The sequence below is a fragment of the Varanus komodoensis genome, unplaced genomic scaffold (assembly GCF_004798865.1).
Source record: "Varanus komodoensis strain SLA01 unplaced genomic scaffold, ASM479886v1 scaffold17, whole genome shotgun sequence".
NCBI lineage: Eukaryota > Metazoa > Chordata > Lepidosauria > Squamata > Varanidae > Varanus > Varanus komodoensis.
Genome location: NW_025335505.1, coordinates 8,392,668 through 8,408,702, shown reverse-complemented (window position 1 = coordinate 8,408,702; position 16,035 = coordinate 8,392,668). Strand labels below are relative to the sequence as shown.

At 39.1% G+C, this 16,035-nt stretch overlaps 1 protein-coding gene across 9 annotated transcripts in view; it reads right to left on the bottom strand.

Annotated features, from left to right (window-relative positions):
- RELCH (RAB11 binding and LisH domain, coiled-coil and HEAT repeat containing) overlaps positions 1-16,035 on the bottom strand; it is a 76,402-nt gene that overhangs the window by 29,999 nt on the left and 30,368 nt on the right. For 7 of the 9 annotated variants that reach the window (XR_006414330.1, XR_006414331.1, XR_006414333.1 and 4 more), the window contains exons 11-15: positions 10,215-10,327; positions 6,493-6,583; positions 3,956-4,027; positions 1,301-1,441; positions 682-858 (exon numbers count right to left, since the gene is read on the bottom strand). Coding sequence is in view for 5 of the 9 variants with exons in the window: in XM_044426297.1 (XP_044282232.1) it covers positions 682-858; positions 1,301-1,441; positions 3,956-4,027; positions 6,493-6,583; positions 10,215-10,327 (594 nt within the window). In the remaining 4 variants the exon portion in view is untranslated. The remainder of the gene's footprint in view (positions 1-681; positions 859-1,300; positions 1,442-3,955; positions 4,028-6,492; positions 6,584-10,214; positions 10,328-16,035) is intronic. The other 2 variants (XM_044426299.1, XM_044426301.1) reach the window with 1 other exon arrangement.

Sequence of the window (16,035 nt, the reverse complement as noted above, 5' to 3'; positions counted from 1 at the left end):
TGCGGCATTATGTCCCTTCAAGTTCAAACCATGAAAGGCTAAATCTAATAATTGTTGCTGGAGGTATGAAATAAATGTTTTCAGCAGGCAACACAATGCTGGGACACAACAAGAGATGAGATATGATTTAGGTGCACAACTGATGTTTACAAAGTGACCACATTTTTTTCACTCACAGTTTGAACTTATAAGTGTAGTTCGAACTTCAAAGAGATTTTATCTTGACTCTAATGTTCAAACTATGGATCTTGCCCACCACTCACCTCCTGCTGTGCTGCCCAGTCCTGTGGCCCAGAGGGTGGGGACCCCTGCTTTAGAAGTCTCCAGAATTATTCATTTAAAACCTAACAAGCAGCAGTCATTCAGTCAGTTGATCAGTCAGTCAATCAGTCAAACCATCTTTATTCTATGGTCACACACCCAACAACAAGTTCAAGTTACTTTAAGACTCCCAAGCAACTATGCATTTATATAATAGTGAATAGGGTTTAAAAAGCTACTGGATGGCAATGTAAGTGATCTAAAAACAGCTATGCAGAAAAAATCAAGGGTGATGGTGCTGCATGTTAGCAATGCTAACAGTAAGTTCTAACAATACATCTGGACCTAGCAGTTAAACACACACACAAGTAAGGTTTCTTGTTTGTCTCAAATACACAACTATCTCCAAGTATAAGATACCTTAATATTTACCCTGAGTAGTTTTTCAATTTTACTAAGCAAGGTAGGTATAAGATGTGACTGCAAATTTCCCAATTCTGTAGTCCAGGCAGCATAGGCAGGTAAAAACACTTGATGAGTTGCCCCAACTACTCGTTCTGAGGGATCACCCAAAGCTGAAAGTAGTAGTTCAAAACCCTGGTAATAAAGAAAGAAAAGAATCCTAACTTAAACCTTCAGAAAAGACACCAGCTTTAAATTTGTTAAAGCTGTAGAATCAGTATGGTCACAGTAAACTAAATCGGAACTTTCATTTAATATTTGCATGAGCACATAAAGTAGTATGCATTTTGATATAAAAAAGGCCCATGGCCATCAGCTTATAGTATAAATAACTGTATACAGTATAATAACTGAATAAAGTATACAGTATTCTGAATTAAAAACAGTATAAATAACTGTATTTATACTTGGCCATTTATAACGTAATAAATAACTGAAGGTTCCTCAGTCATCTTATAGAATATTTACTCCCCAATTGTGTTGGCTCAATGTTTGTTAGAAATCCTGCAGTGTACTTTTGGGCTTTGTCACATGATCTAACAATAACCAGATGTAGGTAGTATGACCAGTATCATACCTGTTGATATTTGTCTGGATCATCGATGTATCCCATGATGATACCAAGACTTCTAATCACAGCTTCTCGTACCAAATCTGCTTTATCTTCCATCAGCATCTGCTGTAGCATGGAAAGTACTAACGAACTACGGATTTCTTTCTAAAAATGAATATGAATTGGTATTTCCAACATTAATATTATATAGAAACTGGAAGCACAGGCTGTTAATAGTTCATACTTCTCTACTAGGTTTTTAACAATAAATTAACACAAAGTAACAGCAGCTGATCAGTAATATTCTGATATGACAAAAATAAGTTCTTTATGATTAAAGTTAGAAAAAAATTCACTGCTAAGCGAACCTTGCCAAGTTTCAACTCTTATTGCTTCAGATGGCTGGTAGGTCCATGTTTATTCAAAAAGGCTTTTGACTGGATGCTCTGTTGGTTAATTTTCATTTCGTTTAACTCTTGCCAGTTTTCTTTGCTGTTCCATGAATTTGATATTGATAGTGGTTTATTATGTTAGCTTTGTGTTTCTAAAATTGGTTTTTTGGAAGGCTATGTGTGACACAGGCTTTTAAATATTGCATGATAATTTTTTATTTGCTAGTCACCCTGAATTTGTTTTTAGGAAGTGTGATAAATAATTCTTTAATAAAGAAACAATGTATATGCAATTAGAATACTGGGGGGAAATGCTATAGGTTGGATTAATTCTTAACTGCAGGCCACCTTAACGCGTGATTTCAACTATCCTCACATTGACAGGAAACATGTATCATCTAATTCTGATGGCACAATTAAATTTCTTGATGATCTAAATGACTGTTCCCTAGAGCCTTTAACCAAAGGACTGGAAAATGGCCAATATAACACCAATTTTTAAAAAGGGATCCAAGGAATTACAGGCCAGTTAGCTTAACATCTGTTCTGGGTAGACTGCTTGGGAGCATTATTAAAGATAGAATCAGTAAGCACATAGAGGGACAAGCCCTGTTGACAAAGAATCCACATGGCTTCCACAAGGGGAAACCCTATCTCTTTAGCCTATTGGAGTTCTTTGAGAGTGCCAGTAAGCACACAGACCAGGGTGATCCAGTAGACATTGTTTTCTTGGACTTCCAAAAGCCTTTGACTAAGTTCCTCACCAAAGTCTTGAGCAAACTAAGCAGTCATGGACTAAAAGGGGGAGGGGTCCTCTTGTGGATCACTAACTAGTTAAAGAACAAAAGACTGAGAGTGAGAATAAATAACAATTTCTCCCAATGAAGAGATGTAACCAGTGAAGTCCCACAAGATTCTGTATTAGGACCAATGCTTTTCAACTTATTTATAAATGACTTGGAATTAGGAATAAGCAGTGAAATGGCCAAGTTTATTGATGGCACCAAACTACTTAGGATGATTACAACCAAAATGGACTGTGAGGATCTCCAAAGGGATCTCTCCAACTTGGGAGAATGGGGATCAAAATGGCAAATGCACTTCAATGTAAGCATATATAAAGTAACACACACAGGAGCAAAAAAATCCCAACTTCAAGTATGGGCTGATGGGATCTGAGTTGGCAGTGACAGGGCAAAAAAGGATTTTGGAGAAGTGGTGGACAGGGCGATGAAAATGTTAGCCTAGTGTGCAGCTGCTGTGAAACAGGCAAACTCCATGCCAGGCATAGTTAGGAATGGAACAGACAATAGAACTGCTAAGCTCTTATTTCCCTTATACAAATCTTCAGTATAACCACTGTTAGATTATTGTGTTCCATTCTGTTCAGATTACCTGAAACAAGGACATTACTGAGTTGGAAAAAGTGCAGAGTAAGGCAACAAAAATTAAGTGGCTGGAGCAAGTCCCCTATGAGAATCAGCTACAACATCTGGGTCTGTTTAGCTTAGCAAAAAGACGAGTAAAAGGAGACAGGATAGAGGTGCTTAAAATGATGCATGGTTTGGAGAAAGGGGAGAGGGAGTATTTTTTCTTCCTCTTCCATAACACTTGAACTCAGGGTCGTCCCATGAAGCTGACTGGTGAGAGGCTTGAGAGAGATGGAAAGACATCTCACATCTTTCAGTCAAACTCTGGAATTTGCTGCCATGGGAAGTGGTGATGGCCACCAATTTGGATGGCTTTAAAGAGGAATTACATAGATTAATGGAGGAGGAGGCTATCAGTGATTATTATCCTTTCTGGTTGAGTGCTACCTCTTTTATCAGAAGTGGCTTGCCTGTATATACCAGTTGCTGAGAAGCTTGGGCAGAAGGAGGGCTTGCATATTCTGCTTAAACAATCCTGCAGCCAGCTGGTTTGCCACTGTGTGTATGGAGTGCTGGACCTTTGGTCTGATCCAGCATGGCTTCTCTTGTGTTCTTAAGTTCATCTTTTTTGCTCTCCTATGTCAACATTACCAGTAGATGACACTGAAGAAGCTGGTTGGTTCTGTTCTTACAGCAGTCTCCAATGCCAGATGGCAAAATTTTTCTGGAAACCAGTATCTCAAATATGATATGGAATTATGTTCCATTAGTAGAGTACAACACCAATATGAAATGGCAGAAATTCCACTGGGATAACAGAAGACCTTTCTGTGAGCTAAATGACTCTTTGCAATATTGATACTGTGTTTAGCTCCTGATGGAGTCTTAAGAATAATAATGGCAAACAGATCACTTACAGGAAGGTAAGGTGCTAATGCTCCACATGACTCTGCCACTAGTAGTCGCCTCTCTGGATATTTGTGATTGATCTATAGGAAGACAAAGCCTCTAATCATTACATGTTCATTCATTTAATTCTTTACTTACAGTTCTCTTTAATGCATTTCTCAGTTTTTCCAAATGATTACACAAATGGTATCCTTCGATCTCATACTAAAAAGAAAAGCACCAAGGAGTTGCTATTATTTTGCTACCTCAAGTGTTCATTCAGCCAGACTGAGAATCCACAATATGCCTTGAACCAGGGTGCCTGGGATTTCTGGACAGGAGCTGGGCCAAAGAACCACCTCTGAGTTCAGTGAATGGAAGGGACTACAAGGATACATGACAATGGCATAGTCCTTCCATAAACTCATATTTGTAGGATTGCCTGTATGACCACTGCTGACACTTGGAAGAATTTTGTGGGTCAGCTCAGTACTGGGCTTGAACTATTTTTTTCCTGTTCTATCTTATGGCACTTATAACCTCAAAACCATCTGACCTAGAGGCAAAAATTAACTCTGGTATTTACACACCCATTACTACCTATCCAGCTTCTAAACTGAATTGATTTAGGTTGCTGTTTCTGAACAAATTTAACATACTGCTACATATTAATACAAATTCACAGTAAGCAGTGTACTGAAAACATATTAGCTATTGATAATATTACCATGGCTGAAGTTACTCAATAAAAGCTAATTAACTTCATGGATGAAGTTACTCAATAAAAGCTAATTAATAAAAGCTAAAATTGATGGATGAGTTTCAGTTATTGCGGCGTGATGATGTGGACAAGGTGTTTGGACGAGTACGTCCTACCACCTGCTTACTGGACCCTTGCCCATCTTGGCTACTTAACAAAGCCAAGTACGGGATAGGGACCTGGATCCTGGAAGTTGTCAACACCTCTCTGAGGGATGGCCGGGTACCTGCGCCTTTAAAGGAGGCGGTAGTCCAACCAGTCCTAAAGAAGGCATCCCTGGATCCAGAGATGGCCACCAATTATAGACCAGTGGCCAACATCCCGTTTCTGGGCAAGGTGTTAGAGCAGGTGGTGACTGGACAACTCCAAGCACTCTTGGATGAGACTGATTATCTGGACCCATTTCAGTCTGGCGTCAGACCCGGGTATGGTACTGAATCTGCCTTGGTCACCCTGTATGATGACCTGTGCAGGGAGAGAGACAGGGGGAGTGCGTCCCTGTTGGTCCTCCTGGACCTCTCAGCGGTTTTTGATACCATTGACCATGGCATCCTTCTGGAGAGGCTAGTGGGATTGGGAGTAGGAGGCACTGCTTTGCAGTGGTTCCGCTCCTATCTCAATGGCCATTTCCAGAAGGTGGTGCAGCGGGACTATGGCTCTGCGCCATGGCAGCTATGCCATGAAGTTCTGCAGGGATCCATTTTGTCCCCCATGCTATTTAACATCTACATTAAACCACTGGGAGAGGTCATCAGGAGGTGTGGGCTGCGGAGTCATCAGTACGCTGATGATACCCAGCTCTACCTCTCGTTCTCCACCAATCCAGGTGAAGCAGTGGCTGTGCTGAACCGGTGCCTGGCCGAGGTAATGGGCTGGATGAGGGCCAATAAACTGAAGCTCAATCCAGACAAGACGGAGGTCCTGCTGGTAGGTGGTTCGAACTCCTGGGTAGGTGACTTGGATCTTGTCCTGAATGGGGTTGCACTCCCTCTTAAGGACAGGGTCTGCAGGTTGGGAGTGCTCCTCGATTCAGAGCTATCTTTGGAAGCTCAAGTAACAGCGGTGGCGAGGAGCGCTTTCCTTCAGCTTCAGCTGATCCATCAGCTGCGTCCTCACCTGGAGAACGATTGCCTGGCAACAGTGACACACGCATTGGTTACTTCCCGATTAGACTTCTGTAACGCACTCTATGTGGGGCTGCCCTTGAAGACGGTCCGGATACTTCAGATGGTGCAAAATAGAGCTGCCAGGTTGCTGACGGGGACTGGGCGTTGTGCTCACACAACTCCAGTCCTCCATCAGCTTCACTGGCTCCCCATTGAAGTACGGGCCCAATTCAAGGTGCTGGTTATCACTTATAAAGCCCTTAACGGCTTGGGACCTGGTTACCTAAAGGAGCACTTACGTCCATATATGCCCTCCTGCCCCTTGAGATCGGCAGCAGAGGCCCTTCTCCTGGAGCCCTCCGTGAAAGATATTAGGAGGGTGAGCACCCGGAGGAGGGCTTTCTCTGCAGTGGCGCCCAACTTATGGAACACGCTCCCCAGAGAGGTCCGCCTGGCACTGTCGTTATTTGCTTTTCAGCGCCAGGCCAAGACCTTTTTATTTAAACGTTATTTTAATTGTTAATTTTATTTATTGATTTTAACATTTTTGCCAGGATGTCTCCAATATTTTATGTAATTGTATCTTTTATATTTATTTATGGTTTGGAAGCCGCCCCAAGGCTTCTGCGAATGGGGCGGCATACAAGTTCTCCAAATGAATAAATAAATAAAACTGCAGAAAATTTATATATCCCATTACCTGCTCCCAACACTGTGGCAAGAGTTCTGCTTCTACACGTGTTGGTCCAACATGCCGAGCAAATGCTACACATCCAGTCAAAATCATTTGCCTGTAAAATAAAAAAATTCAGCTCATTACAGTGAAACATGCTTGCTAAATCAAGCACATGTGACTAAGAGCAGATGCAAGAGACAGAAAATGTTGTTTAGAAAATGGCATCAGATAGATGTCGCTAATCTTTATTCAATAACAGCCAGAAACTGATAGTGTGAATGACTCATTTAATCACGAAATTTTTCCTACATGAAGATAATTTCTACTTAGGAAAAATTCACATTTCTAATGCATTTTGTGTATTATTATTACTTACTGCCCACAAACTTCCTTATACAGTTCAGACAGCAATATATATATTTACCCAATGCTTCATATGTGGCTTGCAGAGAGCTAGAAAAAATGCCATGCATAAAGTGGCCCTGAGCAGTAACACTCTGAAGGGAAGCAAAAAGCAGAATGTCCAAGTAAAATTGAAGTGTGCCAACTATACGTTGCAAAAAGGAGGGCTACTGCATAAATTGACCATTAGGGAATCTGTGCTTTCCTCAAGGAGCCTAAAGATTAAGAAATTTTAGTGAGCATATCCAATGTTCAAAAACCTTCCACTAAGGTGAAGAAATTGGCCATGTGAAGTGACTTTTGTCTCCGTCTGGTGGATATGGCTACCAGCTACATGCCTATATTGAATCTGAAAAATAATCTTCAGAACAGAACTACCTCACTACCTACCATTTAGTAGAGGGTAGAAAAATTCTTCTAAGCCTCATAAGGATACCAGTCCCTCACTTTAGTGTTCCATCATCTCGTTTCAATAATTAAGTTCTGCTTGAAGAGTCTGCAGATTGCTCTAAGTCTGCGCTGCAAAGCCAAGAGAACTGCTCAGAGAATTTTTCTGATTTTGTAATTTGAACTGAGGAATTGTCAGTCTCAAGGACTGGTACCTGCTGATTCAAGACTTTAAATATTAGTTTCTTTCTTACATTTCTAAACCTATGCTTAGATCCAACCATGTATATGAAAAATATTGCACAAGTGGATATGCAAAAGTTGCACAAGTGGTTATATGCAAAAGTTGCACAAGTGGAAGATCGCTCACAAAAGAGGGCTTTCCATCACCGCCCTTTTTATTGCAGCTCCCAGAGCTCCTGAAAAAACCTCCCCAGGGCTAACAGGACCCAGGTGTGGAATGTGACATGGAGGAGTGGGAGGTGCAGTACAAGAAACAATGTAGACAAAATCAGGTGGAGGCTGCTTACAAAAGTGGGATCTGTCAATGTATCATGCATATACTATTGGCTTTAATAGCTGAAGCTGTTCAGTTGAGCAGAGAGGGGTATAAAGCAAACCTACCAAGTATACAGGAGAAGCAGAACTCAGTCCACACTGTTCCTTCTGCCTTTAGTGCTATGACCTAGACACAGGCCTAGTTTTTTCTGAAATGCTAACCTGCCCCTGCCACAACGCCAGCTGACATACATTCCTGCTGCAGGCCCGCTTGCTGTGGCTGCTGCCAGCCACCTGCGAGGTCAGCCTGCCACTGCCTCTGGCTGCTCACAGGCCCTACCTACCCCCTTTCTATTGGTCTGCCAAGAACTGCTGTCATGGAGCTACTCACCCAAGGAAAGAAGTTAGGAGTTCCTGCCATAGTCTATGGGGTGGCAGTAGAGTTGCTGGGTTTCTCTTCTGGACTGAAACATGATGACATTTTCAAAATGAAAGAAAGCCAGCCATCTAGGACCCAGTCCATAGCTGGAATTCCAAGCTGGGCTACCAGCAGGCTTTTCACTTCTCATGGAGTGGAGTGTGTCAATTCAAGAGAAAAAGAAGCGAGCTACTATCCTAGGATTCCAGCATCTCTCCCATTTGTAGGAGGTGGAAGGAGCAAAAGGGAGCGCTTCACACATTTTCTTGCTCAGTTTGCCTTGGGGGAGCGGGAGGGGAGAATTCACTACACCACAGCCTCAGCTCAGCAGTGTGCTATTTCAGGTCCCAGAGAAAGGAAGTATGCAAGCCATTTTGGAGTGGGGCTGGGAATTGATTTGCTTTGCATTTACATTCAGCAGAATCTGTAATGCAATTATTGCCCCAGATGGAAACGTTTTTGCAGAAGTAGTTCTGCAGAATGATCAATATCTCATAGGACTGTGCAGCTCTAGAAGAGAAAATGCTCCCTGTGTTTGTGGCATCGCAAGAAGAAAAGAGCATGATGTGCAATTCATCAGAGTCTGGAGAAATATCAGATACAGCAAGTATAAATTTTTTCCTAACAGGGAATGGCTTTATTTTACAAAAAGTTTATTCCCAAGTTACTCATGGTCAGGGTCAGGTCATGATATTATACTGAAAAGTTATATTGTGGATCACCTGCATTTTTACATGTAAACCATAAATATTAAAACAATGGAGGGAAAAAGCTAAAGGCTATAACACAGTGTTATAGTAGTAACAAAAGACAACTAAGGTTATTTTCATAAAAAATCACAGTTCCAATTCTGAACACAAGATCTGCAGAAAATTTGATGATACTAGGAATACTTTAGAGAGTAGATTGAAAATACTGGAGGATATCTATTATGTTTCAGGGAGAATGAAGAATTATGGGCCCAAAGCTTTAAAGTTCCTTAGCATGAAGTTTCTACAGCATAATGAGAAGCCTCTAAGATAAGAAGCAAAATTAGAATTCAGCTTCATGAAGATACTGTGGAGAAAAATGAAGGCCAGCTTCCCTGAGCAGAGTGTAGCAACTGACTTGAGGGTATCATGAAAATGCAGCAAGTTGCTACTTACATTATAGTACTTTTACTTTCAGTGAGAGACGCTTGTGATACTTTCTGTGTCAGGTATATGAATAAATTGGCCAGTCTGTAGTACTTGACAGGAAATGGGTATGGAAACCCTGTGCTCTTTCACTTTAGTAAGCAAAATGTCTTGGCCTGATTCTCATACTAAACATATTTCTTGGCTGTAGCATTCCAGACAGCAAGCAAGAGTTCACATGACTGAGTGTCTATGGTCCTATTATTCAGTCTTGATGAGACTTAAATAACTGAGTGCCAAAGGTCTCAAGGAGAGGATAGACTATTTTCAACTTATGGAGCTATGGGAAAATGTAAATATATCTTTTTCTTGCCTAGTTGGTAGAAAGCTCTTTGTCAAAGGGAAACACAGATACCCTTTCCATCTCACCTAAAAAATTGTAGGGTTCCACTTTTAAGGCTGAATGTGAACAATTCCTATTCATAAGACTATGAAGAATATTAATTGGAATTTATGAATATGCTTATACATCTTACGAGAGAATAGATAAGGACTTTATTTTATTTTATTTTTGGATGTATATCCTGCCTTTTTCCTATAAAGGGCTCAAGGCAGCTTACATCATTCTCCTCCTCCATCTTATCCCCACAACAACCCTGTGAGGTAGGTTGGGCTGAGAGTCTGTGACTGGCCCAAAGTCACCCAGTTGGCTCCATGGCTGAGCAGGGACTAGAACCCAGGTTGCCTGAGTCCCAGTCCCATGCTCCTAACCACGACACCACACTGGCTCTACATGAATTGTCACTGACTATATACAGAGCTATGCTGTTCCTACTCAGCTAGAAACTTGGAAAAAGAAAGCAGATAAAGGTCCCTCAGACAAAGAGAAAAAGGGAGAACTTCAGCCACAAATAAAAAGTACATACCTTTGCTCATCATCTGGCCTTTTGATCAAGTTGAACAGTATATGTAAAAGTTGATCTCTTTCTTTGGGTTCAGGATGGAGGCAAGCTGTACATAGTATGAGAGGTATCAATTCCTAAAAGATTGCAAGTAGGAGGGAAAGGTGAAAAGCTATCAAATGATGTTTTAAAAAATGAAACAAAACTTTAGGCAACATGTTAACATTTCAAGGGAAGTAAAATGGTGAAAAGTATTCAGTCACAAAATATGAACACAATTAGTTTGTGTATTGATTGCTTGTGAACTCACAAAACCATAATGACAACCTTCCTAATTATAAGTTCCAGCAGCAGCTATAAAACCATGCTAGAAAATTTTCATTTTCATCAAAAGTTTCCTTACTGAAAGCGAAGAAAAGAAATAGCTTTGAATTTGATACAAATACAAGGCTAAATGAACAAGATTTTATAAGAAATTTGTGTTATGTTGACTGCTAGACCGTAATTGCAATCCAATCATTCCAGCGCAGCCACAAGTGTATCACATGAGCCATGGTTGCTCGACTATTACCCACTTTGCACCCTTGAACTGAATGGGGAAGTTCCAACTTGTGTAGAATCCCTACAGAGCATTCATTTATTTGTACTCTTTATTAAAGGGACTGTCAAGGAGATGGCATGTGGCAAATGCTTTGAACTGTTCATTGGTAATTGTCACTGAGATTTTCCCTATTGCAGTCTAATCAGAGGTCCAGTCTGATTTACAAATACTTGTAAGTTCTGATGTTTTAGCTGATTAGTACCTTGCACGGTAATCATTGTACATTGAAAAGCAATGGGATTAAGTAAATGGGTACAATTCAGAGATGTATTTCACAAAATCCTGACTTGTTGCACTAAATCCTAACTATCTGACATTCATTGCTTGGGAAAGCTACACTGGCTTAAATATCAGCAGTATGCTTACAGAACTGTGGGCTAGTCCAGAAATAAACTAAAAGCAAAAAGCTTTAAAAAAAGAAATAAAATAAGTAAACAGTAACATTTCTTTTCTGCTATAATTATGAAATCAGATGGTACAGATTCCCAGAAAATTTTTAAATAGTATGATTCAAGCCCCTTTCCTTGACCTTAAGAGTATAAGAAACCATACACACTATTAAGAAGATTATTTTTAAGTAAGGTACCTGGTAGCTTTAAAATGAAAGATTATTTTAACTAAAACCAACCAATTATAAATTCTATTATTTTCTCAGCAGTTTTTTGAGAATGCAACAAAGCATGAAAAATTATACTGAATTAGAATACAAAAAGCAGATTTATAGCCAGGAAGGTGAATGCAGAACATTTTATAACAATGCTTTATTCTTCCTGTCAGAACAGGGCAAACTATTGTTACACTGAGAAATAATAGACAGTAGGAGATAGAAATTCAAATTCCTTTGCTTTAGAGCTTGTCTAGTACCTTTTCAGAAATCTGCATAGTTTCATTGCATAGTTCTAGGAACAGTAAGATGCTTTATGATTATGTTGCGTTCCTTCAAGATTTCAGAGCGAACCACCAAATTTAAAGAAGTCACAGTTGATAGTGGAGTCCAAAAAAGTGTGTATATACAGTTAAACATTAAAAGCTGGTGCTTTATATCCATGCTTTATATCTAGTCATCCAAAATTATGCTTTAGAGTATGCCACAAATATGGGGGTTTCTCCTCACCAACGGTATGAAAATACAGATCTGAATGTAGTCTGCAAAGACACCATTTGGAACTTGGGAGGCTGTGAGAGCCTTTGTTACTGAAATGAAGCACTATACTCTTGAGTCTGGGCTTACGCTAGTTGCCATTTTAATGCCATGACGCCTCTTATTTTAAGTTCTCCTATCTATGGTGACCACAACTGTGTTCATTACAGCAGGAAATAGGAAATTCTGTGATTATTTTTGGCCTCAGAGTTCCAGCCTTCCCCAAATTAGTTACATATTCCAAGCTCAATGGAATCTTCTGGAAGGGGTCAGTAACTGCTGAAATGATGCCCTACCTCAATCCTTTTAAGCCAGATAATGCACAAGTGGGTTGTCATTGAATTGAGCTTTAAGGAAGAATTCAAAGCAATGAAAACCCTTATTCATTATTTATTTATAGCATTTTTATGCAGCCCCCATCACAGAAATTCATGTCTTTCCTGGGATTCTGCAGGTTTCAAAAGGACAAAACCAAAATGGAAAAACTGTGAACAAGGAGAGCAAAGAACGAAGAACTCATTGGGAAATGAGACTAAAAGCTTTTTAAAAATCCAACCAAAAATGTCCCAGGCAATCTCTCTGCTCCTCTTAAGATCAGCCGGGAAACCAGGTAATTATTCTACAAAGTAATTATAAGAATATACATGAGGAGGGAGAAAAAACATATGAAAGCTAATTTAAGGAGAAGAATAAAAGAAAGAGGATATTTACATACGTTTGTACTTAAAATAAACTTTGGATGAGCTGGGAAGTTTTATTAGTTCCATAATACAATGAGAAAGATGAGTGATACTTTAGATTTCAATTATGAATGAACTGTGAGAAGCAAGACCTATGCTAAGTGCATTCCACCTTGATGCAAGAAAGTTGATAGAATAGCTGTATGAAGATATAAGGTTTAAGAGACATAAGATATTGATATTAGAAGATATTATGATGTTGACTGACATTTCATGAATTCCAATGAATTGCTATTTGACACTGGGATTGTAAACATCTACCCTTGTAGAGAAATAGGACACACTATCAGCATATTAACCTGTGCTACCTACTATGGTATATTTTACAGCATTGTCCTGTACAGGTCTATTCACTAGTAATTTCTTTGAGGTCTTTGGGGCATACTATTACTTAAGTTGGTATAGAATTTCCAGCCTTTGTTTTACCTCCTCTTAGCATAATTCTCCAAAATAAATCTTAATTTGCTATGGATGGGAGAATTATTTATGAAATCTGGTATATATAACTAATCAACACAAGGTCATATCCAATGCTAATCTTGCATAGAGTAGACCCACTGAAATGAATGGAACATAAAGCTATGTCTTGCTCATTTTAATGGGTCTATTCAACATAGGACTATGACTGGGTGCAATCCACAACGTTATCAAGTGGGAGAATACTACTCTATTGTACACTTCTACTGAAGGAATAGCAAGATGGTCATTGAGGATGAATTAACTTAATCTAAATTAGAAATAAAGCAAATAGTGACAAATGATTTGAACATATAGGAAAGATGACTGTGCAACACAATACTTTTGAAAAACTTTATTTTGTGACCAAAGAAGCTACTAAGATCACAACTGCAAACATACTTACCAGGCAGTACACTTCACTGAACACACTGGGTCTTACTTCTGAGTAAACATAGGATTGTCATAAATATTTGAGAGTTCTGTACAGAATGTACAGAATTCTATATAGAATGTAATTCTATACAGAATGTTCTGTAGTGCATGCATTTAAGCACTAGTGAATTCCAAGCTCTCTAAATTATTTGTGGGAAGAACCCAGGATGAAAATGATAGTCTACTGTTTTATTCTAAGCTATATCCAGTAATATTTTACTTCAAAGCTCATATTTATGAGATATTATTTGTACTGAGTAAAGAAGCCAATCTAAAGCTGTTTTTAAAGATGTATATGGTGCCCATGTCTGAAAATAACTGTGTTGGGTTGAGGAAATGAATAACACTTGAAGTAATTGGAACAAAAATGCCAGTGAGCCAAATTGCAATTTGGATTAAAAACACAGGGATAAAACCAATATAACATTTCTGTAAACTTAACAATTTTCAGAAACTGAAAGTAAAAATCTTCATGTCACAAAACAATGGAACACCAACATACTTTCTAATGTTAGCAATGGGTTATCCAAAACTTGGTATAACATAGTGTTACTTGCTTAAGACTTCTTGCTTAAGATGTAAGATGGGAAACTAAAATATATTAATATACTTATGGAATGTAAATTCATACAATAGTAAGCAATACTCAAGAGATCAACTTTCTTACTGGTCTCAAGACTTTAAAGTCATCTTGATGCATATCAAACATTAAAAGGCCTGTTGATAAATTTTACTATGCATACCAACCCATGGAGCAGTTTTTTGGATCTCAATCACTGGTTAACAGAATCATTCTATGATCCTTCAGATGGTGCAGGGTAAGGTAAATTTCTGCACTCCTAGCCATACAGCCTTGCAGAGGTATGGTGGGAAATCTCTGCTTAGATTTACCCCCAGCCTACTCTCCAAGCAGCTGCAGGAATCTCTATATCACCTTATTGTCTGAAGTCATTGTTGCAATCTCAGAAAAGAGAAAGTGGAAAAAAGAGGCAAGGAAAGGAAAGGGAAGAAGCTGTTGATCCACGAGATTCTTAGGCCTCATCCTAACCTCCAGAAAGGTAAGTTAGATGGACTGAGAGACCCTTCTAGCTTGAAACAGCAAAAAGAGGAACATGAGGCCTCCATTATTCCTCTAATCTTCTCTGGCTGGGCTTAGGATAGATAGAGGTATTAAAGACTGGAGCCTTCCATTGTATTAAAACCATAGGTCTGCACTCTTATTGTCATTATATAGCTAGTTTTAATATAGCATTCAAATTCTGGTATGCTGCTTAGGAAACAAGGAACAAAAAAAGGTCATATTTGATCAGACCAAAGGCTTATCTAGTCCAGCATTAAATTTACATAGCAGCCAACCAGATGACAGAATCGAAGACATGAGTACAACTGTACTCTTTTTGTTGTGTCTCCAGCAACTGACATACTGCCCCGATGAGAGAAAATTGAGTCAACATGACTAGTAACCACTGACAGATGCATCCTCTATGAAAGTGACTAATCTACCTTTAAAGCAGCCCAAGTTCATGGCCATTGCTACATCTTGTAATTTAGGGAACAACCAAGGTATTTCTAGAAGTGTATTTATTATTTGTTAACCTAAAATCTATGAATGGAGGGTGATATGTTTTTATTCTATAGCCAGTTTTAAAAATACAGGGTCAAAAATACTGATGAATAAAACAAAGGAAATCTCTACTTCGATGTTTAAAGGTAGGTATGTCAACAGAATATTGAGCACAACAGAAGCCATGTGTTTATGTATTAATTGTGAAATCCAAATAATTAGTTTCTAGAAGTATCTAGTGGGATTTTTGTGTTCTTGAACAGCAAATTTCCACTGCACAAACTACCTTGGAAACTCCTCTTGTTGTTGAACTTAGTAGCAGTTCAGAACATGTCCAAAGCCTACCTGGGTGTGTGGAACTATGGATACAGTTTTAATGCTGACTAGGATAAAAAAAATTGATTTTTTTTCTCCTCAACTAAATTATTATAGGATAAGATTAGTACCATATACCTGGGTATCAGCTTACTAGTTTTTGCAAGGTTGTTTCATGTAATCCAGATTAGTTGAGATGGGGCACATACAAGGCTAACACTTTTACCTTGCAGAAAGCTGGATAATGTATCAGATGGAATTAGCTGTGTGTCCACATCCATTGGTCATATTCTTTCATGCATACTATGGGATTGGAGCATTCTCTGCATCGCTGCATCAGTGCTTCTAAACTTCCTTCTATCAACAGGAGTGGAGAAACAATGAGAAACCTTCTTGAACAGATGTGTCCCAATGCATGTCCCATGTATAGTTAATGGAAAGAAGAGGGAGAACAAAAGTAGGAGGAAAAGAGTATTCCTTGATTGAGGAAGATATGGAGAAAGAGCTCAAATGCTATATATGGACAACCTGCACTACATGAAGATTGTTCAAAGACTTTATAAGAAAACTACAAACCTTTTTCTAAAAAAGAG